Source organism: Bombus affinis, chromosome 18, assembly GCF_024516045.1.
Source record: "Bombus affinis isolate iyBomAffi1 chromosome 18, iyBomAffi1.2, whole genome shotgun sequence".
Classification (NCBI taxonomy): Eukaryota; Metazoa; Arthropoda; class Insecta; order Hymenoptera; family Apidae; genus Bombus; species Bombus affinis.
Window position 1 is genome coordinate 3,432,762 of NC_066361.1, and position 26,634 is coordinate 3,459,395.

Sequence of the window (26,634 nt, forward strand, 5' to 3'; positions counted from 1 at the left end):
CGCTACGATGATCATGCACCGTGTCTGCTGCTATTTGCTAATGTTGACCGATTGCATTTTCCATTACATTTTAATTTTCCTATATGCATAACGACGGAGGAAGTTGGCTTTCACCGGTTGTTACGATCAGCAGCGCTATCGTATCGTGCTGTGATCGTAATCTATTTCAATTTTATAGCGTCTGTGATATATACGTGTTTCTGGAATCGAAGATTTATAAAATACGCGCCAGGTAATCGCAGCAGGTGTTTGATTCGCCGGGATTGGAAACAGATGGAAAGGACCGTTTTGCAGTCGGTAGTTGAGCGAATCGCTGCCGGGCGTCATTTTCACTTTACGAGAGATTGAATGTATAATGAGGGAAGGAGATTAAACGCGCAGTGTCGTTGAAACACGGCACGCATTTGTCCATGTCTAATAGAATATTAACGAACGCAATCCGGCGTTCGATGGCCGCGTACAAAATGCATTCAGTAGCTCATCGATCGACGTTTCATCACGCGCCAGCGAAATCGCCGGCGAAATGAAAAACAAGAGGAAGGGACGAGAAGAGGGTAGGAGAGGGTTGCTCGTCGAACAAACGTGACATAGACGAAGGACGGGAGGGGTAACGGTGGCGCGAAGGGGCACCGGGGATCGTTAATTGTTTAATCCCGTCCGATTGGCGCGGATATTTTTAAATATGAATCCTCGATCTAGAAATTGAACTATCCGATAGAAAATTGTGTTGTCCGATGCCGCGAAATATCGCCTCGGCTTGGCGAATGGCTAAATACGATTTATGGCTTCATTTATGACGGGCCACGAGTTATTCTCATTGGCTCGGTTTTAAAATGTTCCGATCGATCGATCGTGCACGCTGCTCTCGCATTATACGCGCCCGGGCTGCTTAAACATTTCCAGGATTTACGATGTATCGCGCAGGCGGTGATCAGTTTTCAGCGAATAATTCAAAAAGTGACGCCTCTTATTATATGTACGCGATATCCCGGCGATTTCTACCTCTCACTCGTCCCGTTCCCGGCCCACTCCAGATCCACCCGGTGTTGCGTTCAATTCGATCGCGTAAAAAGATTTATTCGGATCGTTCCACGCCGTTGCAAATACGCGAGCGCGCGCGCGCGCGCCTACGCCAGCCAACCAGAGAACGTTGAATCCTCACGTAGACTTTTCTCTCTGTCACAGGTAAGGAAGATATTGCTAAGCCGCATTGGACATGGTTGCAAGGTGAGTTGAGTTGTGCTTTCTTCAAACATGATTAAAGTTAGAAGGGGTTTCGCGTGCTCGAGGTTTCAGCGTCGATTTCCAGCAGGATGATCTCAATCGGGGACGCTAAGGATATGCGACGCGAGGATCACGACCGATTGAAATCACCGTCTGGAATCGGACGACGCCGAAGACTCGACTCGATGAAACGCTTCTGGTTCATCGACGTCGCGTTCGTCCCGGGAGCGTTTTAAACCGGCATTCGAAAGTTTCGTGCCGAATTCGGATCGCGTGTCAAGAGATTAGATTTATTCGGGGCGAGGCGTGCTCGCACAGATGCTGCTACCACGGGAGACGACAGAGCTACCCCCTCGAATTTCACGAATTCGGTGTAGAGAGCTGTGGCATTCTTGAACGGCAGGGGAGGCAGGCTTCCAAGAATAAAGAGTCGTGGGGTGAATTTTCATCGCGTCGAGAGTCCCGGTGCTGCTATTGCTGCTTTCGAACTCCGTTTCCCTTTCCCCCGTTGACGAACTCTTTCCCTCTGCATGGCGGCCGGGGAAAGAAGCATCGCGAAGAACAGCTGCGAGCGTCTTGACAGCGCGACGGCAACCGAGACCGATCCCGTGTTTCTCTTTTTCTTGAAAACGAGGGAAGAACGAGGGAGAAAGAAAAAACGAAGAAAAGCTTCGCCACGGGAGAACGTGCAGAGGTCGCGTTGGAAGGAAATCGGTGCGAGGGGAAGAATAGGGAAGACTAGCCGCGCGATAGTAAGAGAAGGAGAGCGAGGCAGAGAGAATACAGAACGATGCCTTCGAGGGTGATCAATAAATATTGGCTCTCGGGGGTGAAATTGGGGTAGCCGAGTACGGGTATGGCGACGGAGGGTGAGAGGAAGGACAGTCGTGCTGCTGCGGTTGCCGCCCCTTTCCTATGGCACACGACGTATGGCAGATATAACCACTTGGTATAGGCAATGGAGAATCGCTCATGGACCGTAATTCCCTCAGACTTTCTGATCGATACTCACTTTAAGCCATTCTGCCAGGAAAAACGGAGAAAGGGTCGCGAGGCTTTACGAGGTAAACTGATAGAACGGAGGCTGCCCGTAAAAATTCGATAGCATGTACGTCGGACGGTTTCGCGCATCCAGCAACCGCCATAAGCCGAATCCTATATGGAAATTCTCCGTGGAATAGATGTTGTATCGGTATCGGACAACGTACGCGCGGATTCAATGGGCATATTCCCTTGATTGCGCGCCCCCAACACGGCATTTCGTTCGGCGCGATTTTCCGGTTTGTGACGAAACGATCGTACCGTCCCCTCTCATTCTCACCCTCGGTCAGAAGAACGAAAAACCAAGTCGTCCTCGTTAATTACCATTTAATTCCATAAAGGATTGCAGTTTCCAGGGATAACCCTGGTCCGATCGAACTCCACCGATTGACGGAGGATTAAATGGCTAAAGGGTTGGTAGAAAGATCACATTGACGGAGGGTTATTCGAGGCGATGGGCTGCGTGATGCAGCATCTCGATTATCGAGTTATCCGTTCCTCCCTTTCGCTGGTTTATCAGTATGCATCCATTTATTTCGTAGCTTTCCGTTTCTTCCTTGGGGAATGAAAAAGCGCTTTGTAATTTGTAAAAGACGCTGTCATTTTCTACTGTAAAGCGTTTTCGTATAACGCGATCCGTACACGGTTGTACAGATGGAAGGATTAATTTGCAATGGTCGGGAAGAGAAGCCCTTCCTCGATTTCTCTCAATTGTCTCCGCCATGTTCCAACTTCTGCTAAATAGAAATCCTCGTAGCTTGTCGGAGGAGAGATATCCGTGAATTTGGTTAGAATTTGGATGAGGAAACTGGATGCTTCTCGAGGCGTGAAATGGCTGCGTTAACCGCTTGCACGGGCTGGAACCCTGAACTGGGCGCAAGGAAAGGGGCGGACGCTTTCCTTTTCCTCGTCTTTCTCCTCCGCCGCTACCTTCTCCTCTCGCTTCGCTCTCCACTATCTCTTCCACAAAATACCTCTCACCTTCTTCGTCTCCCTTATTCCATTCTTTTAAAAGGCTTCCGTCCAGAGACAACGTTGTTTAGTAATACCATGCTTCAGACTGCGCCGGAGGGTCATAATAGAATTTATACCTTTGGAGTTTTTCTGCCGCTCTTTATAGCCAGTTCACCGAGACGAGTCGCCATTCTATTAATGATCGGGATCGCGTGGAAATTGCTGCCATTGTAAAACTCTATATGCCAGGCTTTCTCTCTCCTTTGCATCGGATTATCGACGTTTTTCCATACGATCATGAAACATCGGCGCCTATCGTGGGATAAGGGTTCGCGACGCTTTATGCACCCTCTCGAGTGAAATTCATTCAGCCAACTATCTCCTCTCTCGTTCTCATGTTTATTAACTATAAATTGACCGGAATGTTATCCGATTTGAAATTCACGTTAGAATATTTCATCCGGCGTGGAATGAACGAGCGGATTTACCAAGTGCACCCCTCGAAACGCCACCCTAAAGACGCCAGGCAATCTTTCTCTCGCTATCCCGGGCGACGTGTTTCTTCTTTGTTTAGCGGGGATTTGAAGCGGGTCGCGGTTCGAACACGCGGATAAGCAATATCGTCGTCCAGATCTCAACGAGAGGTATAAGACGAGAGTTATGCGGTCTGCTATGCGCGAGGGAATCGTAGATCAGCGGCTGGCACGTCTGCAGGGACGTGGAAGCGAACGTGAACGAACAGAAAGCCACCGCCATCATCCCATACAACCCCCTTTCGTTCATCCACGACCCCACCTTTCTTCCAAACCAACCCCCGCTATCCCCTCTTCCCTTGTTTCTCCTGCTGCTTGCTTACCTCCCTTTCTCTCTTTCCATCTATTTCTGTCTCTCCATGGCTCTCTTCCTCTCGACATTCGTATCTCGCTATCTTGGAGACCCAGCCACGGCTCTCTGCCCGTGTCTACGTGTTCCTCGTCTTTGTACGCTTATATACGCGTCCCCTTTTGTACACTTGTACCGCGCGTGCGTCCGTGTGTCGAGTACGTCCGAGCTGGAACATGTATATCATCGATATGTATACCTACGTAAAATGCCAAAGCCAAGCGCATAAGGCGACGGAGAGGCACGAGTATGAGTGAACACAATACTGGGTGTGGCATCCAGGCCGAACTATTATTTCACTCGACGGAGGTATAGCCACGCCACGAGACGCGAGTCGCGCCGACCCGATTCAGACACCGTGTCGACCGGTATTCTTTCCTATCCAGATATAATTGCCAGCGGAATGTCACGGGCTCACCTGACAACCAAAAATGTCTACACGGTCGTTTCGTTTTATAACGAACGTAGCGATGTTTCGGTATTTCGCGACAACCACGCGATGTTATAAATCGCACGTACGTATACGTGTAATATATAGATATATATAAGGTTGGTCGAAGGAAGAACCATTCTGTACGGGTCGTAGATTCAGAGAATGAGACAGAGTAGAGAGTTCGTTTATCCGGAATAGTTAATAAGCTTAGGTAATTGGCCACGGATAAGGGCAGCGTTTCCGTTGTAACGAGAATTAAGAGCAGCGAACGAGGTGGTTCCGTCTCGTGGTAGTGGTTCTATCCTATTTTTTCGTCGGCCCGACGTGAATTAAGTTCCTTCGCTATCTTCAGTCCTCGCGTAAATTACACCAGCTCCATGGAGAGAAATGGCCGCCTCTCCTTTTCCCCTCTCAGCTCCTCCCTCGCGTCTTCTTTCTCTCTCTCTATGCTTCCCTCTCTCTTTCCTCTCTTTCTCTCCACTTTATTTACATATAGATACGAAAAGCATTGAGTCGCCGGCCAAAGTACTTCCCTTTTTATACGTTTATTCATTCGGCATCGATAAAATTTGCCCGGAATTCTATCGTTTCTCGCGTCGTCTCTCATCCGTCCTTTGGTTCCCAATTGCCACTTCCTTTTGCCCCGATATCCGTCGTCTTTTCTCTCCTTCATTCGGCTACGAACCGTTAACGAGATGAAAATTTCGAGTTTCGAAATTTATCGCACGTATTGTTCGTTTTCGAGCAATTTCGCGTGTCTGTAATTTCGAGCGGTACCACGGATAGCCTCGATGCTTCGAAGGGGTTGAGCATAACTCGAAACATATTATGAACACATACATAAACATCCCTTGGCGTTATCAGTTGTCGGACGCCGGCGCGCCGGATATTGTCGCATCCTCCGTTTCGCTCTCCCTATTACACGGTACAGAGCGAGACACAAACGTGCTGCCCGAACAAAACCCGGGAAAATCGAGGGAGAGCGCTACTCCGGAGAAAATACACATCTTTAATGATCTGGGGATACGAGATGTTATCGAAGGTCCCTGGAAGATGGACGATTTTCGATCGATCGCGATTATCGAAAAATTCAGTTCAATTAACGCTTTGGTTTTTCATAAGCGATATATGTTTAATGCATCCGGTGTTGTTGCGCCATCTTAATTGTTTTAAACTATAGCTACTATTGTTATTATTTTCTTAATTTTGTATTTTTTATGTGTTTCGAAAAGATTATACAGAAAGGCAATGAAATTTCAATTAAGAATATCTCTGATAAAAGAGGTATGAAGTTTCTGCGGAGGCATAGTAGCAGCGAACGTTTTAAGCAGCAAACCTGTTCTTTTTTTCACGTCCTACGAATAGAGAAAGTTTTCCGGAAGATTCGTCACGCAAAGAACGCAACTTCTTAATAAGAACCTAAGGGCTAGCTTTCCCTTTTTTGTCAAAGGATGTTTTATGTCGTTGCGTGTCCCCTAACAAAAAAAGCGACTTTTTTATTGCCTTTGAAATTTCACTTTTTTCGTGCACCTTTGCCACGGTAGTGTAAAACGGTTTGTAGAAGCTGAAGATTCCGACTTTTCTCGGTGAAAGTTAGCTCGTTTCCCTTGTTAGGGCCCCGCGGCGCCTTGTTATTTTTTGGGGGGTAGTAAAAAAGAGGACGACGCTTTTCGTTTGGTGAAAGTTTGGGATAATGCAAGGTGATCCGCACGTTTCTCGAGTTGCGCTCGGATAACATCTTTTTACCGCTGAACAGTATTTTCTAAATTTCCAACGTTAAAAACAGAAGACTCGTTTTATAACCAGATAACATCGGACACTGTTATTCGTCTCGCGGCTACGACTCGCTTACCATTAATATCCTTTCTTTCCATATTACGCATCGTCGTGTCCTTTTTCATCGTAATTGAAATTAAAATGATACAAGGCTCTCTGCATGCTCTTGTTTGCCACTGCGAACACGCGGAAAAGTATATAAACGGCGCCGAAATTTCTTCATGTACACAGATATTTAAGCATGGTCACGGTGATGCCGTTTTATTACCCGTAACAACCACATCGTATAAACGAGGAAAGTAGCGGAACTACCTGCTGCACCTTAACCTGCGTCTACAATGCAAATTCTCAGTCAACCTTAGACTTAATTTCCAGCAGTTTTTACTTTGTCCGCCGATATACCGGTCCCATAAAAGCCCGCAATAAAAAAAGGTGCACTTTAGCTTGCAAAACTTTCTGAATACGATCGTAAAATCAAAATCCATAACTGCATAAGAATCGGGAACGCTTTCTTAACCTCGACGAGTATCGTCGGTGGAAGTTAAAAGACAAAGAGGGATAGATTTTGCTCGGAAAACCTTGGGCGAAAGATTAATTGAATTTCAGCGGCAATTAAACGGCCGAGAGGAATGCGTTTTGAAATGAGCTCGGAGATGGTGGCTGGCCCCGCAGTATCAAGTAGAAGGATATTGCATCGGACGAATGGGATGAAGGGTGCCGAAGGGTGGGCGCGCGTCGCTCGAAAGAGTTAAATCGAGGCCGGTGCGCGCAGGGCGGCTAGCGACGAGCAAATAATCGAGTTTAATTGCAAAACCGTCGGCATGATTTAATTACGCGGCGCGGCGCAGTTAGATATATATTATGTACTACCCTCCCCTCCCCCGTTACATATATACCGCTCGCTTTCGCCCCTCGTCCCGCCCAGCCACCCAGATACGTAATAATAAGTGAAGTCACGCGGTGTGCGCGATCGTATATTTGTTCAAGTATCGAGTAAAGATCGTTGCAACGATGAAAATGAACACCCTATTCTTTTCTCTCCTTTTATTCCACTCGAGGAATGGCTTCTATTATTTATGTGAATATCTTTACCTTTTAGCATCACTTTGCCAAATACAAATTTTCTCCGTACTTTCGACAGACATCGGTTAATCGTTTGTTCTGCTCGGTGTTTGTCGCTTTCGAAAGATGAAATTAGATGCCAATGCAGATAAAGGGAGTGTCGAATATCTGCTCGTACGAAATACAGAAAGAGGATCGATTTCTGTTACGGCAATCTAAAAACTGGTGGCAACACTGGCGAGCACCACGACACGCCGATAAAGGAAGGTTCGAAAGGGAGACGGTGGAAATATATCCGCGCGTGCAATTAGTTTGACGTACTCCAGAATGGGCACTTGAACTCGTTAACGAATCCGCGTTTTTTTTCACCGGCTGGCCTTTATCTGATGTAACAAGAAGTCTCGCGAAGAGACCGGCCGTGGTTGGCCGCACCGGTGAATCGCATTTTTGCATTCCCACGCGAGTTTTTGCGCGCGTCTCTCCGTGGTGCGCGGTATGCCGCCCGGATATGTGTGCATGGATATCTGCATAAACGTGTGCAACGTGGAAGCGGTCGGCCTGAAGAATATCGCGAGAGATCACGAAAGAGGGAACGGCCGCGTGAGTTTCGTCGAGTGGTGGACTCGTTTGCACTCGGCGCATTCGAAAGCTGGCCGTATCACGCGGCGGCAGCGATTCTCTCCTTTTCTCTACCTCTCTCTTTTTCTCTTGCGTTTCGAATCGCCCTACCTCCTTCTTTTTCTCCTCCTTCCTTCCGACCCGTTTCAGCCCTTCTTCCAAGAGGTGGCCTTATCTCTGCTTGGTTTTTGTCCGACTGCAGTAGCATGGCAACACGCGATGCAAGGTTTCGCGCGAGACCAACCTGCGACAGGAGATTTCCGGTTGATATCGTTCGTTCGTAGCACGCGAACACACCAAATCCCCTTTCCAGACTGAACGAGATTGATAACACCCGCATCCAAACCCGATCTGATTTTATGAGCTGTTGACGACACCTTCTGGCCAGCAAGCACACCGCTCTGGATAAATAATAGAATAACCGTGACTCGACACGCGATCTACTCGAGGACTCAATTCTTACCAGCGTTTACAGAGCTCTGTCTGTACTCGCCGGCTCGGACCTCGGTGTACTCTGTCGTTCGATTGTTCACGACTGTGCAACTCAACGATATTAACAATTACAATGACGAATAACACGAACATTTCAACTACGAGGTTAATAGACAAGGGTATATCAGTATGTTTATTTGCTTGAACGTGATCAACGCGAGAGCTATATCCTAAATCACTTGGTTCCAGACCAGAGTTGAAACACCAAGATCTTCTCGGAGTACGAATACCGGTGGACGTAATTAACGACGAGTAATGGACGCGGACGGTCGTGATTCTGATATCTCGAGCAGGCACAGATACGCGCGATAACATCGGACGTCGTTAAAATATTGAAAAAATGCTAGTAGCTTTTCGTAGTTTGCGTACTGCGGCTGATCCGAGCTGTGACGGTAGCTAGCGGACGATAGAATCACGAGCCAGCGATATATGGCGTCAGGAGTTGCAGTCTGAAAACGTATTATGATAATTTCGCCGGAATAACGTACGAGTGGATGATAGCCGGCCGCAAGAAACGCGAAAAAAGGTCTGGCGATTTCAACGAACGTACATTTATGAATTTTCATCGAGGACATTATAACTAAGAAAGAGAGAGAGAGTGTATGATGAAGTATCTTAATTCGATGCAATTTATATGCACCGTGTGCAATTAATATCCATTGTGAACGGAGTAAAGCTCATTAATAACGGGATTACCGATCGCTTATTTTGCCAACGCACATCGACACCGCTGGCGGATTTCACTTCGAGATTAGATTGTGTAGTCATTAAGTGACCAGCGTGTAACTTTATCCGATAACGACACTGGTTCTCGCACAAAGGATTTTCCACGTCCTTTCCGGTGTGCATCGGCGCCATTGCAAGCGGAGAGGCATTCGAGTGTGTAAAATATTGTGTAAACTAACGAAGAGGATTATGATTACGAGCATTGAATAACGGGGAAACGAACGGATCGAAAGATAGTACTATTTCAAGTTACACGAAGTAAAACGAAAGACACGTAAATTGTAAAATTTCGCCGTCAGGTTATAACGTGCTATTAAGTATTTGTAGCGCATATATCTTATACGCCTATCAACGACGTTAATGGATCTGTCAGTAGACAGATCTACGTTGCCACGAAAGAGGAAAAGAAAGCAAGAGAAGGAAGGAAGAAGAGCAATGACAGCAGCTCGGAGGAACAGAGGTTACTGTCTGGAAACCAAAATATATTGCTACATACGACCGAGCGTATTCAACGGTATCGTGCCTTTAATCGTACCGTTAACTCTTCTCGAGAAACGCTTCGACATCACTTTCACCAAATATTTCTTTATCGACAATTTTACATTTTCTAACGTCGACGAAATTTCAAACGGATTCTTGTTCGTTCTTGTTAGTTCTATTTACAGATTAGCAATTACTATCGTTCGAATGATTAATACAGTATCAAAAACATTCTTGTGCTTCCCGGTATGAAAAAGCAAATGTTCAAAAAATTCCGCCAGGGAAAGAATCTTCGGAAGCATACATGATACAGCATAGGTGTCGGTCGTTCCCGTTGAAAAGCCCATAATGTATCGGGTTTTTCATTTAGGCGACGGTAATCACCATCCTTTCGGTAGCCGGCTGCCGTTATTTCGATCTGTTCTCCTCTCTCCCTCTCTTTCTTTCTTTTTTTTTTTTGTTTTTATCACAGCTACGCGTAAATCGGCGGTAACGGCGATAAACCTGTGAAGCTGTGAACGTCCAACATTTGTTATTGCTCTCGCGTGTGAAGTTTGATATCCTCGTGTGCACACGCACATATTAATCCCTCCCGTGTAAGCATATGTATGCGCGTAGAATGCAAAGGACGATGTTACCGGTGCTGGTGGTGGTTTGGTGAATCGCGCGCATGGGGATGGGGGCTTGTGGGGGTGTAGCAGACAGAGAAACAACCAGACCGCTTTAACGGCGAGCGACAAAGACCATGGGAAGCGATGGAGGGGTTGAGTCGGTGGGGGTGGCGAGAGGTGGAATGGGGGAGGCGGGGGTAGGGCGTGCGCGCCTGCACCTCATAAACTTAAACCCTAATTAACCGGCGCTACGGCTACTGTTGCGCCCTACGTGCGTATGCTTCTCGTTCGTACACACGAACGCACTTTGTCGCTTTTCCCTCTCGCTCTGTTCTCCTCGGTCTCAGCTTCGTTCGTTCGTTCATCCGTGCGCGCGTTCGCCTGGTATTCTCTAGCGAGAGACGCGATGTTTATTGCTCGACTTCGCGTAAATTAGCTGCACCGCGAAACTATCCGGTGGCTTTCATTCGCGGTATACAGCCACTGTCTGGGCTACTGCTACCAGTTTCCGAAGACGAGACAGCATCTCGGTATCGCGAGTGGATGAGCAGGTATACTTGGGGGATACAGAGAAGTTCTGCGGACGTTTTGGTAATCACGGTGAAAATACAGCGCTTCGCGTAGCTTCGTATACTTGAGTATATGTGTAAGACGTATGGCTTGCACAGTGGTATAATTGGAACGGGGTTGAGAGTCGTTTTCGAACGAAAAACTTCTGACCGTACGAGAAAGGGTAAAGGTAGGCTTCTGTGAATCGGTGGAAAAAATATGTACGGTTCTTATCATGGTTGGAAATACATTGGGAGTTATATCGGTCTTCTCGAAGTAATTTTTGCCCATTTTTATAAAAGCGCCAGGGGTAATTGCAAAAGTTTCGTTTCACGAACTTTTGATACGAGTTATTATCCAACTTGAAACGATTTATTTCCTCCTTTTTTAAAAGTCGCGATAACATAAAGGAGGGGGGTCGGGTGTATTTCGGGTTCTCCGCTTGGGAGGAAAAAACTCGCTTCTAGATGATGACTTATTTTCAACATGTGGCGCTGCTTGGACCCACTTGTTTTTTCTACTCGAGTAGATGCCGTGTGTTGGTATCGTTTCCGGACGATTTATTTACGATTCCAGACCCGTCTGTGCGCACTGTGTGTGCAACACTTTTGTTGACACAAGACAGCCAGCAGAATTGAGAAAGTGCATCCCGTTGGATGTTAATGAGGAATTCGGTCGTGAAACGTTCGTTGGAATCGTTCCAATCCTTAAATTTCGCCCCGTCAGATATTTTATACAAATCTCATTAATAATTCGGATAATTGTATTTTATTGAGAATTTGCGGTGTGCTTTAATAATCGAAATTTCCCCGGTAATGTTCATAATTATTTCAACGCGTATTTAGGACCTCCATATATAGTCGGGGCAGTCCGGTCGTTTTCGTTTCGATTTTCGGACTTTACGTTTTCATTATACATACTACATTTTCCTCTACTGACGGACGGTACATTTATCACACTTTTTATAAACAGTTCATAAACGTTTACGGTTTACCGCGCAGACACAAACACGAATGCAATGCCAAATGTTTATGCGTGCCTGTGTGCGTGAGTCAGCGAATCCACGCACGCGTACTACCATGATAACAAAGCATCTTGTAAAACGGCGTCTCTTTCAGCTGCATTATGCGCCGAAACCGTATGATTCCAATACTGCAAGGCGATCTTTCGTTACGTTTCGGCAATTCGTTTTAAAACGAAAGTAGAATATTTACTTTTATTAGTGTCGATGCCATTATGGCCGCCGTACACAGCCTGTCATATTCTCTCGCTCACGCACACACGCGCGCGCTCTGTCATGTTCGACTATAACCGTGCCTACATAGAGACGCGACTCGCGCATCCACGTGCTTACCTTTCGAGAGTGAAACATTCCCAAGCTAAATGTTCATGTGGCACTCGATATATTGTTAATCGCGCACTTAACGCCGCGTCAGGCGTCGAATCGGTCATTGAAGGATATATCGCCAATGTAAATCCAATAGATAAATACGCGACGTGGGTGTATCCGAGGCAAAGGTTGCCTCCGCGGCATCCGACCTGCGCAGATCTGGCTCGAACTCGTCTCATGGCAATATGGCGACTCGGGAGAACCCAACGGGGAGCATGCTGGGATGGAGTCAAGCTTGGCACACGGCTATGAAAACCGGTCGATGAGGGAACGCACGGGCCTATAACAGTGGATAACGTGCCGCGCCGTGGCGCAACGATCGTGCGTGCTCTAAGCGCTCACGACGAATCGGGTGGGGCGAAAGATCAACATGGCCACCGTGTCGTCGCGGTTATCTTTTCTCTGCCGCGATTTCGGGTCAACCGTTTTTTCATTGTTTTTCACGGTATCGTTGCACGATTGTTGTCCAGCTCGCGATGTCACCGCGGATTGGACACCGACACTGGTACGTAAGTCGCCAAAAATCCCGTTGGCTTTCCATTTCGACGCCAAGTGGATATGATGGAGCCATCTTACGATTGTTCACACGTGTGCCTGTGATGCTCACCTATACGTGCACGTGCGTGTATGTGCAAGTGCATTCTGTGTTCTGAATTTAGTTTTTTGTTTTGGTCAAATTACTGCTCTTCTTTAATGTTTCTCGCGTGAACCTGATAATTTTGCGGCTTGATCATTTGCGGTGAACCGCATATCACTTTGGTATTTACCGATTGTGGACGGTTTAGTGTAATGTTTCTGTTGCGTGCGCGTTATGGCACTGTTTATGCAGTTCCATTAACTTCAATGTCAATTTTACGAATCGCTAATGTTATTCAAATTTTCCAAATTGTTTTGCAATTGAATTTTGATTGAATAAATTGAGATTGGTATTGCTGTTTTGGTCGTACTAGTTGCGCGTTGTCTAGCAGTAATCGTTGATTCAGTTAGTATACTTTATTCGACATTGTTGAAAATAACGTTTACAAAATTAAGAGATCCATGTAACTTGAAAAATATTTTTCTCATTTTCGATTTTATAGGATCAATGAAAACGAAATAGTTTCAAAACGTGCCGCCTTAATTTGCATCGTGTATGCAATTGCTTATTCTAATTATTTTCCTTCGTAAACTACATGTGCGCCTAGGTTTGCATTTTAATTGCATGGGTGTCGTTCTGTTTTCCTCATTTTCACCATGCGAATAAAACGACGTTTCGTTTAATAATTCGGCGAATGGTTTACGTACGCGGATAATTTTTATCAAACGCACACCTGTCACAAATACATAACCTCGTATCTTACAAGTGTAGATGTCGCGTCTAAATGCGGGTATATCGATATTTCAAAGTAATACACTGACTTCGATAAAAGTTTCAACGGCCATGTTCAAAACGAGTAGTTAACAGCGTGTCATCGCCATTAGATCATTGGGTCATCGTTTTCAATTGAAAAAGAAAAATGTGACTAAATCAAGATGTAAAAGTCAATTTTGTGTTACTTCAGACTGGCGATGGTAAACGCGCACGATAATTACGACAGTACGGTTAATGATCGCGGCAAAGGAATCGCTCGAAAAATGTTCTTGCGATAAATTATCTCGACGGAAACCGGTGTCGCGCCAAGTAAGATTCCAACGCATTCCTTTTTCTCTTTTCCCTTTTCTCTCCGTTTCTTTTCCTCCTCATAATCATTAGACGACTTGCGTGATTCGAAACGATGCACTTACGGCAAAAAGGTAATCATAATCGATCTGTTTGTCCTTTCGCATTATTCGTCGATGACATTTTTACCGCGCATCGTATAATTTCCCTCGGAGGCCATTAAGCAAGCGTGTATTGGATAATAATCAACCGTTACGAAACCATCTTTCGGCAAAAGCAATTTCAACATTTCATGTCCAAGGATATCGGGCATTTTAAAAGTAATATGCGCGCAGGACATGAAGGGTGTAAAAATCCAGTGTCGTAATGTTCATTGAGGTAATTGCAGGTATTTACAAAAGACATAACAATTTTCGGTTATGACGGTATTAATTGACCCCCTAATTACTTTAATGCGCACGAATAAAATTCAAGTCGAATCACTTTCTTATCAAGTTTTATGACAGATAACTTAGACAGATTTTTATAACTTGACTTTATTACTTTTAGATTATTAAAAAAACACACATAAAATGTTACTTTAACTCGGAATTGGATTCACGGCGTCGTAAAGACGCCATTGATTTCTTGCCGTCGGAAACCTCGACTATCTATAAATTGGATACAATTCTCGAGATCGCTAACGCGTTACAATCGGACGTGGCGATGTATTATTAGAACTTCATCGCGAGATAATCTTTAATTCATCTGTGTTTCGTTTTCGAGGCTTTTATTTTTCACTGGAATGGAGCTATTCGTCATCGTTGAAACTAGCGCTGGTTATATTCGCGCTCCGGTGTCGAGTAAAAATTAAAGGCGATAATTAACGAGGAAACGTTTTCATTCGAGGGTAACGAGCTCGATTATAAATTAACGACCGTGTCGTGGCTACCGACGCGAAGGCGTGCATCGCTGGGATGGACGAAAAAAAAAAAAAAAATGAATGGAAAGTGCAAGATATGGCAAATTCTGCGCGATAACGTTCAAACTTATCGACATGATGACGTGTTCTACTGATAAATAATTAACTGCCACGTAAAAGCTGTAGTAATCGTGCGTACACAGTAATCGCGCATATGCTTTTACGCTTGACCGACTTCGTCGGATTGCTGCGATGCGATTAACGCAACATTTTTTGCTAGTTTTACGCGCTTAATTAGCCACGTCATGTATAAATAAAGTAGTAGGGACGATAGATAGTTGGCGGTATAATCGCTGTGCTACAAAATAACTGATGAAATAAAACCGGTTAGCTCGAGTAACTTTGGTAATATTTTCTAACGTTTGTTTGCTGGATTTTTTAATGACTTTTATTTATTGGTATGAATTATACGCTTCTTTGATTCTGTAATTTTGCAACTGGGTAGTATATTTAGTTGACGAATCTCTATGTATTTTCTAACGTCTTTTCTATCGTTTATTAACAGGAATTATATTTTGTACAACATCTTAATTTTACTCTCCATCATCCTTGGTAAATTGTAAGCAAACGTCAAATCAAATTTCCATATCGTTATCGCCGTAATTAATATCGATTATATTTTAGTAATTTCTTCGTGATGCTTGTTCCACGTACTCGATTTTGTGCTACTTAATCACCATGCCGTTTCCAACAATCGATCATCCTAAAAGATCGTCCCTTGTCGAACTGTCTTATTCACATCGACCAAATTCGAAAACGGACGCCCATGTAAACCAGTGTGCGCATAGCTGAATACTCAACAAGCTGCCGGTGTGTTACCAATTTGAGGATCGTCGTTACAATTCCGCGTGTCCGAAATTGTACGCTTGACGATGAGTTCGGGAACGCGGTGAACGGCGGACATCCGGCCGACCGTGTGTTTGCCCAATGTGTCGCATTTCCACAGCTTCGACGAGAGCACGACCGCGTCGGCGCGCATTAATTCACGCGTAATTCAAAGATTGATGCGCTCGGTGAAGCTACAAAAACGATACGCGTCCCCTGCGTATTGTTAATTAGCATTAACTCTGGCACCAAGATTTGCAGATTTTCTCTTTTCTTTCCCTTTATCCTTCGGATATTTCGTTTAAAAACTCACGTATCGTCCAATGAAACGAAGACGCGTAATGGGTAAGAGAAATGCGAGGGACGTTGCCAGATAAGAGCTGGGGCGTTCGGCTTTTCCATTGGGGTGCCGTTCGCAAGGCCTGGAAATCAATTTAGAGAACGCCCGAGATAACTGGATAACATCGCTCGTACAGATCATCGATTTCTTTCCCAACGTCTTAGATCTTTCGCAAAACGAGCGTCGAACGACCAAACGAATCGCATTTATCGGCCCATGGGGGGCATAAATCATACGCGCGTCGTTAGAACGCCACGTAGGGATCCGTTTAGGGCAAACTGGGCGAGATGATGCGCACCTGGCCGTTTGCTATGGGGAGCGTGTCTTGGCAGCCTTCTAGACGCGCGACCAAGATCAAACAATTATCTGCGCGAAAAGGGCACGTCTTACCCGTCCAACGAGACAAAATTTAAGTGAAAGATAATAGGGGGGTGGTTCCGTTCTGTATGCGCGGGAGGAGTCGATGATCGGGGGCACCGAAGCGAGGCGAATAGGCAAAGACGAGCAACGGGAACAATGGTTTAGTAACACGCGCAATAACGACCCGTATAAAAGACACCATCTACTTTGACGCAACGTATCATCGCTCTATGCTTCGTTTAAAGACCGAGGCAGCGTGTCTTTCCCGAGTTCTGGACGGCGCGGCGCCGCGATGATTGCGTTACACTTGGCGGACGAGAGCCTTCATTAATCGTTCGCGATATTGAATATCTCATGGCTTGTATACCTGCTGTCGCGCCGAATAAAAAATCGCACGAGGGTAAAGGGTGAGACAAAGAAGGAGATCGAGTTAATTATCGTGTCCGCGGTGAAATCGTACGGACGCGATAATTAACTCTTTGTGCCGTGGCGTTTCTCTTCGACCCTCCCATTCTATCCTGCTTTTCGATCGTTTTTTGCGCGAAGACGATACTCGGTGACCGTGAGCACGGTCTCGCTATTAATTATTAATTCGTATTAATTAAAACCCGGTTTCCGGCGCGATGGTCTAGATATATCTGGTGTATGCAATTCTTCACGCGACGCGGTTACCACGACGAGAACTCGTTGCGTGGAAAGTTAAGCATCGTCGGTTACATTGTTTCGTTCGGTTGCTTTCTCGCAAGAGACTCGAGAACCAGAATATACGAATTATCGATGTTCGGCACGGCGTGCTCGCAGGCGAGTCAGGTTTCCCAGCGACTGCTTACCCTTCAAATTTCTCGTTGCGAACGTGACGAAATTTGGACGAGCTAGCGGAGGAAAAATGCGATCGTTGAGAGATACGCGTCGGCCTCGACACCGTTTCGAGGACGTGGAAAGACGGCCGGCTATTTCGAATCGCTGGCTACTTCTTCGCTGGAATACGCGTCGAATGACACGAGACGCGAATAAGCTGGTCTTTTTCGCGGGAATATAAATGCGCGACCGGTGCGGCGTCCGTTCGGCGAAGGAAGAAAGGAGAGGAGATAGTGGTAGGCGCGCGTACGTATACCGCTACGACTGGTCCTCTCGCAAGGGAGAGAAACATGCGAGGCCCGAAGAAGGGCGAGTGGTTAAAGGGAGAGAAGCGAAAGAGAAACGCGGCGGAGAAAACGGGGGAGAGGAATGGAGAGAAAGATAGCTCGAAGGGGCCTTCAGGAGGGCTCTGCATTGAGTTGTAAAAGCGTTCGTTCGCTCTCGCCGCCAGGCGGCATGGTCGCTTATGTAAAGGCCGGCTACACGCCGCGTGATGAGTGGACGCTGTTCCACGAGCGTTTCTTCTTTTAACTCTTTGCTCTCGCTTTTGCACTCTTACCTGTCGTTGCTTATGTACACGAGCCACAGTGAGGCCCGTATGCGTGAGTACTGCTCGATCGGATAGCCGTGCCACGCTACACCGTCTGTGCAGCCTCTCCGCTCTTCCCCGCGTTAAGAAATTTTTTTCCCTCCCCCTCTGTTACGATCGGCGAATCGACAACCCCCTTGTTCTCGTCCACGAACGTACATGGGTTGCTCGCGTGCTCGCGTGTCTGCCATCGAGAAAACGGTCCCAGCGAACCTTCTAATCGAAAGCAGGCCCCTTTTTTTCGTCCTATTCTGGTCGTGATCGTCGTTGGAAGCGCGCACATGGCGCGCAGTGGCGGCCAGGGCGACGCAAAACGAGTCCCGCAAATTGGACCATTCTTTCGGCCGATGAGCGATGTCGCCAGTCAAGCGCAACTTTTTTCTCGCCGCTGCTCGGGATACGCGGAAATTACCGGCTCGCTATTCGCTAACGATCGCTCGTTTTCTCTCTCCCTTTCTATTTCCTCAAAGGTAGACCGAGGTAACAAGGAGCATTGCGTTCGTTATTACAGTGTATCGACCAAACGACTAGAAGGGTTGTACTAAACCTACCATTAACCAATACCGAAGCGCGATGTAGTTTAACGTGCTCGAATTAACGCTAGCGTACGTGACAATCGACTGAACGAGGAGTGACCGTGAGGTGGCGTCGCGTCGACTAGTCGGAGGCTGGAACCGTGGTGGATAGGTGGTGATCGGCGTTTCGCGAAATAGCTGGCGAAAATGTATGTCACAGAACACGGTGGCGCGATTAAGCAGCAGTTTATTGGGTATCGGATCGTGGGCATATCTATGTGGATCAGGTAGGTAAGTTAGTCGGTTGCCGGTTTGTCGAGGCGGAGTAGAGGAGAGCGCGATGACGAGAGAGACTGAACCGGTTATGGGCGAGGCCCTTCGACTCTTCGTATTCTTGTTGCCGTTGCTGGGCTTTGCGAAGGGAAGGGGGTGAGAGAAGGGAAGAGAAGAAGGGAGGGAAGGTGGTGGTAGTTAGGAGAAGGGAGACGGTCGAGAAGGAAGAGGGGTATACCAAGTATGGTGGCAAAGAGGATGATGGGGTACCGAGGCTCGCGAAGGAGAGGAGCGAGGCCGAAGAGGGAACAGCAGGGTGAGCTGAGAGGATGGGATGAGGAATTCTCGTTGGCTTTCGCTTCGATGTCTTTATACGCGCGGCTCTTGTATGGTTGTGGGACATATATCTGTCTCGCGAGAGCGAGGCGCGCCGCCAAAAAATCAGATCGAGTGTAAAAATCGCATAAACTCGTCCTGGAGAGTCGAGAGCTATGTCGGCCCAGTTGGCGCTCGCTCACAGCCTCTCTCCCGCTCTTTTTCGCTCTCTTACACTCTCTCGTTCGCTCTTTCTCTTGCTAGCGCAGCCTCTTTCTCTTGGGACCAACCGCCTTCTCTCTTTTACTCGCGTCATCTTTTTTTCTCCGTCTTGCTCTTTGCAGTCAGGGCTACACGGCCGTGCTCGCATGACTCCACCTCGAAGAGAGGCCGATCACCTCCCATATTTCCTCTTATTCTGCTTGTCTGCCGCGCGCTAGAGTTATGCGGTTTGCCGCGCTTATGAAGGATCCGCTCTTTATCGACAAGCAAACCGTTCGGCCACGTTCCACCCTGTACCGTAGCCAAGAGAGCGCACCGCGTAATAATTTCGCCCCGGATACCGATTGCCTTCTGACCGACTGTGCACGTGTTAACGCTTGACGTTAATGAAGCGGTTGGCATTAATAAGGTGATATTTCACTGTTCGGCTTTTATCTCGACCTTAAGGCTACCGGTCTCTCCTTTACGACGCCCGTTATCCTTTACGACGCGTTCCATCGGTTATGCACGAGTATCGAGTCTCCGGAAGCGATCAGAGAAATGGCAAACTTCTGCAGAAACATATTTCCTTCGTTATCGAATCCTAGCTCTCGTAGCATTTTCTAATCGATGGTCTTTTCCAAGCAGACACGTTGGCAATCGGTTTTAGCGTGGCGCGTACGCGAAAGTAGTAGCCGTCTTATCTCTGAAATCCTAGGTGGACTGGGCTGCTCGATACGGCCATAAATCAGGGACTCGTTCGCCGACTGGCGCGCAGTTTACACGATCGATCTCACGGTACGATACGCAATTCCACGGTTTGCCAAAGGGATCTCTCGAACATTGCCGGGAGAGACTGGAGGCAATTACCCTTTCCTTGGCGACTGGTACCGAACCACGAACAAAGCCAAAGCGTGTTCGAGTATGAGTTTGTTCGTAATGGCGAGAAACGGGCAAAGAGAAGCGAGTCGGCCGGAGGCCGAAGTCGGCGGACTCGGGCCGCCAGCAGGATGTACCGGAGAGCAAAGAGTGCAGTCGTTGCAATGCACCTCCTAACGAGCTCGCTTTGTTTTGCGGCGCATGCATGTGCATGCTACATGCAGGTATGGCCTGTGCGCGGTATATACGTGTAGAATATATGCACATACGGAATATAAGCGCGGTCCACATGTACAGGGTGTCCTGTCCAAATGCTGCTAATTTTCTCTAACGTATTTCGCGCGATCCGTCATCCGGTTGGTAGGATTTCAAGGACGTTACGATATATCTGGGCTGCGCTTAAAAGTCCACATGTCGTTCCTTCGAAAACCTTTAACGCTTTAGGCGTTTCAAGTTTTTAGAGTTCGGCCGAGGCTCGCCGTCGTTTATTTCGCCCCATAAACGGGAAACGTACTCGAACTTGTTAAACGAACGAACGGAATGGAATCGTCCCGCGACGCTGGATCGTCGATCAGACCGGAGAACGTGTATAGTGTCGGACTAAGCACGGCAGAGTCGATTCCCGCTCATGGTTGCATCAGCCCGAGAGCAGAAGGGTCGTGTTATCCTCGAATCTCTATGCAGAAGTTCGCAGCAGTTAGGCCAACTTCTCTCGGTCCTTATTTCGCTGGCCGGCAGTGTCCTACGATGTGCAGGAGCGTGTGGTTATCGTACGGGGAAGAATGCTAGATCGTCCGCTCGGCTGTCCGTATCGTGAGAAGAAATACGAGGTACGTGGTCGACACCCGGTATATTCACCGTTCGAGTACATACGGGTGTATAGATAGGGAGACAGAGGGAGACCGGTTCCATACATGGCTTCCGAACGCTTCTTCTTCTTGCGCTAAGACCGCAAGAGAGACAAGCATCAGCTGCCGTTTCCCTCCACTAATGAGATGGAATTGGACGCGGCCGAGATTTTTCTAGACTCGTCCTCTCCACGCCAGCGAATCAACCGTGGGCCTCCGTGTGCTTCTGCCGCTGTTGCACAGCCCCGGCATTGCCATCTAGTTCGCGACATTCCCGCGAGCGCGACCGGCGGTGCTCTTTGATACCAATCGTTTAATTGCGTCCCATTAGCCCCAGCCTGGGGCCTCCCGTTCGCTGAATGCGGCCAGGAACGAAAGTGGCTGGTTGAAAGAACGAGGATCTGGACCGTTCCTTTCTGTTCTTTACTCTTTCCCTCTTCTCTCTCTCTCTTTCTCTCGATCTTTGCTCACTACGTGTCCCTCGTTCCTGTGCTGCTTCCCTCGAGCTTTTCTCCTCGTCCTTCTTCCACCGAGAAGCAGGTATAGCGTCGTGGATAGTGGTGACGCGGTACGTAACTGGCCATCGTCCAACTTTTTCTCGCCGGCAAGCCGACGGTTCGTTATATCTCGAGCCCGCCATTCGGGGCCCGCTACGTGATGTGACGCCGGCAGAGATGGCGACTCGTCAGGCCCAACCTACCACTTTTTCCACCCGGGTTCCTGAATACCGTGTTTCCTAAAGGCTCTCCGTCCACCTTCTCCCCATTCTCCTCTCTCTTCTTTTTTCTTTCTTTCTCTTTCTTTTCTTCTTCCTGGCTGCTGCGCCGCTACCACGGCATGCATCGCAGTTTTGCGTGCGTCCACCACCACCATCGGCAACCGCCACCCCACGCACGCTACCCCGAAATCTTCCAATCCGCGGGCGGAACGTCGATCAAACCGGAACGGCCTCTTTTGAAATTACGCTGGCCCGTTTCGACAGCTCGTCTTTCTCCGTATTCCTCGTTAAAGATGGCTATACGCCTCTACCGAAAGAAACTCTGGCTCGTTGTCCTGCCTTGCCCTACCGTCCTCGCTCATAATTACGCAAGAAGCGTTCGTTTCGCGTGCTCCAGTTGCGTTTTTCTCCCGGGGAACAAGTTCAATTCCGACGATCATACTCGTCGGCGATCGTGAGGGGAATAGAAAACGGTCGCGTTACCGGTTTTCCGAGGTGGTAATGAAACGCACAGGACTATCAGTCTTTCTAGCAGCTTCTATGTGTCGTTCCTCCCCCTTCCAGACCAGCACGTACGTCTTTTTCTTCGTCCCGCGGCGATTTTCTTTTCCACCGATATTCAACAACTTTGTTCGCCGAAATTCCCTCGAATGCCAAGGATAGAGCTTGTTGACGAAGAGGCCGCGTGCCGCAAATGGCGATCGCGGTTTCGCTTCGAAAACCGCTCTCGGTCGGGCCGGCGAGACGAAGAGGCAAGCAGCTTCGGGGTCCGGTTGATTTAATCGGATCGCTTCGTTTCAACTTTCGGCTCGCATTTTCTTCGTTAACGACGACGACGAGTGAGCCGAGCCGCCTACGGCATGCCGCGATAAAGCTATGCGACGTGGAACGCGTAATGAACGTACGTGCGATCGGCCCGAGCAATCTGCCCTACTTCGGTATACGTGGCATTAACTTTAACGATCTTTGAAACGGCACGACGAGAATGAAGACACAGAGAACGCGTACGACGATGCCGCGTAATCACTTGGACAAGTCGGCGTCCAACTGTGCACAGCGTTTCGCTAATCGTTACCCTCCTGCTGTTACGGCTGATTACGAAGCTCCACTCTCGGCAATACCTACATATACGTGTCTAAATACACCATAGAGGTGAAACGAAATCGCGAGAAACGTCGATCGGCAATATCGTTAGCATTTATTGCGAAATAATCGATCCGACCACTGCTTGTCGCTCTAATCGCATGCTTTTTTATTTTGTTGCAGGTAAGCGTTCCGCTAGATCGTAGCAAAGAACGAAGAAGCGAACGTTGTCACGGTATGAGTAAGTAGCAACACCGTCTACGCTTTTCCAAATCTATATAGTCATGCTCGATCGCGTTAGAATATAGTCCTATGGTAAAGGCTAGGTCCGATCAGTAGCGATGGTATCGTCGTTGAAACAACGATTACGATTTTAATGATTGGCCAGTAACGAAACAAAGGTTGGAATATCGTCGTCGGTCATGTAGCTCGACGAGGAAGAAACGTCGGATCGCTTAGTCAGAGGGGTAGGCTTTATAAGGCGCAAGGGAACTTGCCTCGTTGGAGTCAGCAGGACGGTAGCTAGTGAGGATTTACGACCCCCTCTATCTTAGCACGGTTTCGTCGAGCAGCGCAACACGTCGGATCCCATCGGCAATGGGATTATATCGCATAGAAGGTGGCTGCTTGTATCGCATCAAGATAGGTAGATATCGCTCTCGAGAACTCCTCTCTGGCTGCACCAGCGGCAGCATCAGCATCAACGGCACACCGGCAGCAGCAACAGCACCAGCAACAGCGGTCGTGCCTTAGGCCCACTCACGTTGCATGAGTTCCGTGACGCCCCTCTCCTCCATTCCCATCCCCTTTACAACCCTCTCTTGCTTCTCTGTCCACGGCTAGCTATTCCCTCTCGGTCGTTCCTTTTTCTCTCAGCTGTATTCTCCTCTGACTTTTATTTTCCCTCGATTCCGGGAAGCATCGCGCGCACCACGAAGGCGAAGGGATAACGGGCAAGTGGTGGGAAGGCGAGGGAGGCAGGTACACGTACACGAAAGCTGTTCGAAGGAGAGAAAGAGCCGTGCGCGATGCGAACGAAAGAGAGAAGGGAGTCGCGTTGTGTCGGAGCGAAATGAAGAGAGGCGGCAGACGACAGTGGGCGAGTGTAAACCATCACTGTGATTTAATTGTGTCCGCCTAATGTCCGCCAGCTCTTTCGCCTCCTTGTAATTTGTCCTTTCTTTCGTAGTTAACGGTCGAAGCATCTATTATTTCTTCCTCTTGATTATTGTAAAATTTACAGAAAATATCTCTTCGGTCGCGTCCAATGTCAAAGATTATTTTATTATGTCGGATCATTTGTATCCGAACGTAGAGGCTCGCTCGATACGTTGGCTTTTAGCGAAACGTCTATATTGAAAGAAGTTGAGAAACGTGGAAGAGCGTGAAACGACGGTGGAATATGGACGAGGGTGGTGGAGCGATTCGTGCGAAGATCGGCACGTAATAAAGACATTTTCTTCGGGCGCATCACCGCGGATCCCGAGTTAATTAATGCCGGCCGAAGACGTTGGATCTCTGTCCGCGGGGTATCGCAATATAAATAATAATAATTTGGCCGAAAAATGCCGGAACATCCCTCCGATGATTATCTGCTCGTAAATTCCGGCATAAAGATATCGCGAGTAAATTGCGAGCTGGCGCGGAAGGGTTTCGAAAGAGCAGTTCAGGGAACACGAAGATCGAAGGGGTTGGGTTAGGTAGACCGGGCGTGAGGGCAAGGGACGAAGATCGAAAGGGACAGAGGAAAGAGCCGGGGCTAAAGAGAAGAAAGAAAAGATGAAAGAAGGTGGACGCGCGCACGCACAAGCGGTACCACGAAGAAGAGAAGCGTTTGACCGGGGCTCTCGCTTCACGCTCGGAAGTATTGCGGCGTGGCTCCGGTGGTTATTGCGATATAGACGGGGCGGTAACAGACCAATCACGTGCCGGCTACTAATTTGCTCGACTCAAACAGCTGCCGTTCTACCGCCTATGCGAAAGACCCGTGTGTGGACCCTTTGGCTTATTCTTTCTCTTCCAGTGTATCCTACCTCCGATCCTCGATCGACGATTCGATCCCCCTTGGACTCATGCTGCGATATTCGATCATTCCCCTGGCCTTCCTCGCCTACGCTTTTCGTGCTCTTATTCGATTCTTCTCTTCGATCCTTTGCCATCTCCTCCGATCCTCCCCATCTTCGTCCTCTTCTTTCTCATTTCGCTTCAACTACCCACTGCCTACCCGCTAGCCGGACAAAACATTTCTTAATTGGGTTTCGTTCAGAAAGAACGTCCATCCGACTGTGCTTCGGAGGGATCCGGCTGGATCGGCGGAACGGCTTCTGCCGTTACCGCTCTCTCTGTGCTTCTGTCGTTGTATCCTGCCCTTCCTCTCTCTCTCGTTCTCTCCTCACAATTATTTATTTCCCTCGGTTCTTCGAACGTATCCCGAGTCCTCTACCCAAGTTCCAGATATACGTATTTACGCGAGTACTAGCATACTTTTGCAAGTATCGTACTCGTATGCCGTAGCAGGCCTATACATCCGATTACAACGCGTAAGCGTATGTCACAAACCAATGGTTCGGACCGTAGGGACTTTGAGATATTCGCATCAGCCCGAATAGTTATAGTTCGACGTAGTATAGCGCAACCTTAACGACCAAAATCGCTGGGAAAGTTCGAGAAAAATCGTCCTGCTCGGCCACCATTCGAGGCTCAGCCGAGAACTCGCACGAACTTGCGAAGGTGTTGAGGCAATGTGACTTCTGCCCGGTGCTCCGAATGTCAAGGCGAAGAAATTGAAAAAAGGCCAAAGCGCTGGTAAACGGCGGGGGGATACGCGCGGAGGGCGCGCACGAGGGCTAAGCTCGTTGTTCGCGTGATAAGGAACAACCGTTGCGTTTGTAGGATTGCGATCGCTCGGTTGGTCGACCGGTCGCTGGCTGCTGGGCCCGTAATTCTATAAATAAGCGGTCTGTAGAAATCGTAGGCTCGGAGCGGTCGACAGTCTATAGCGTGTAATGCTGGACGTCGCGCGATATGTTAAGTGGCGCGTTGATCGGCGAGTTGTTACTCTCGAAACTGCTTCGTCGCCGCTGCGAGCTCTTGCGAAAGAAGGGGAAAAGAAAAAAGGAACTTTCATCGCAACAACGATACATTATTATAATTTGCATGTAATTACAGGAAGACGTGTAATTACTCCGCTTTACGTAGATTACAAAATACGCGTTCAACGGGTAAATAATTGCCCGTGAATGTTGACTGCGCATTATCAATGATTGTTTCCCGTGCACCGATAGGCATCGCAGTCTACAGCAGCTTTACTTACTACGGCTGCAAATTCTTTTGCTTTTATTTTCAGCCCGACTATATACCCGCGTGCTCCCGCCATTATTATAATCGCATATCCTTGATGCTTATAGTGGACGTGCCGGTGCAAAAACGTTTCGTCTAGACGAGAAAAATTTCCACCGCTTTCCTTGAAACGCGTTCCCTCTCGTTCGCCAGACGATCGCAGGTTGTCTGGTGACTCTGGTGTTCTCCAACTTTCCATAAGTCGTATATGAGTCACGTGTCGGTCGTCGGATGTCTGCAGCTTTTCCAGAAGGTTCGCGATTAACGGCCGCAAACAGTCGCGCGTCGTAATGCCCTTATAATTCAGCAGGGCTGACAGTGGTAGCTCTTGCGGGTCGTGAGCCCACGCAACCAGAGTCGCGTGAATAATAGCGGCACGACGCGATTCTCGCGATATAATGAAATCCCGAGGCAGAGGGCTGCTTTCTACTAGCTCGTGAATGATCCTCGGCCCTCTATGATCTATAACGCGTCCCTACCTTGACCATACCCAATGTTCTTCTTCTTCCCGACCTTTGCCGATTTATCTTCCCTGCTCTCGTTCATTCGTTTATCCTTCTTTTGGAGGAATACGAAATCACAAAATAATAAATACTCTGTCGTTAAAATATCAATGCCCGAACCAACGATCGCAATGTTCGACGTAGCATTTT

At 47.9% G+C, this 26,634-nt stretch overlaps 1 protein-coding gene across 5 annotated transcripts in view; it reads left to right on the top strand.

The window, feature by feature from the left end:
* The window catches only part of LOC126926628 (homeotic protein ultrabithorax), a 284,928-nt gene that overhangs the window by 206,863 nt on the left and 51,431 nt on the right, over positions 1-26,634 (top strand). Inside the window, exons 2-3 of one of the 5 annotated variants that reach the window (XM_050743047.1) lie at positions 1,186-1,227; positions 22,826-22,883. The exons of 1 other annotated variant lie outside the window; for it this stretch is intronic. In XM_050743047.1, coding sequence (XP_050599004.1) covers positions 1,186-1,227; positions 22,826-22,848 — 65 coding nt within the window. In that variant the 3' untranslated portion in view covers positions 22,849-22,883. Of the gene's footprint in view, positions 1-1,185; positions 1,229-22,825; positions 22,884-26,634 lie in introns of those variants that run through there. 3 more of the 5 variants (XR_007714685.1, XR_007714686.1, XM_050743045.1) reach the window with 3 other exon arrangements.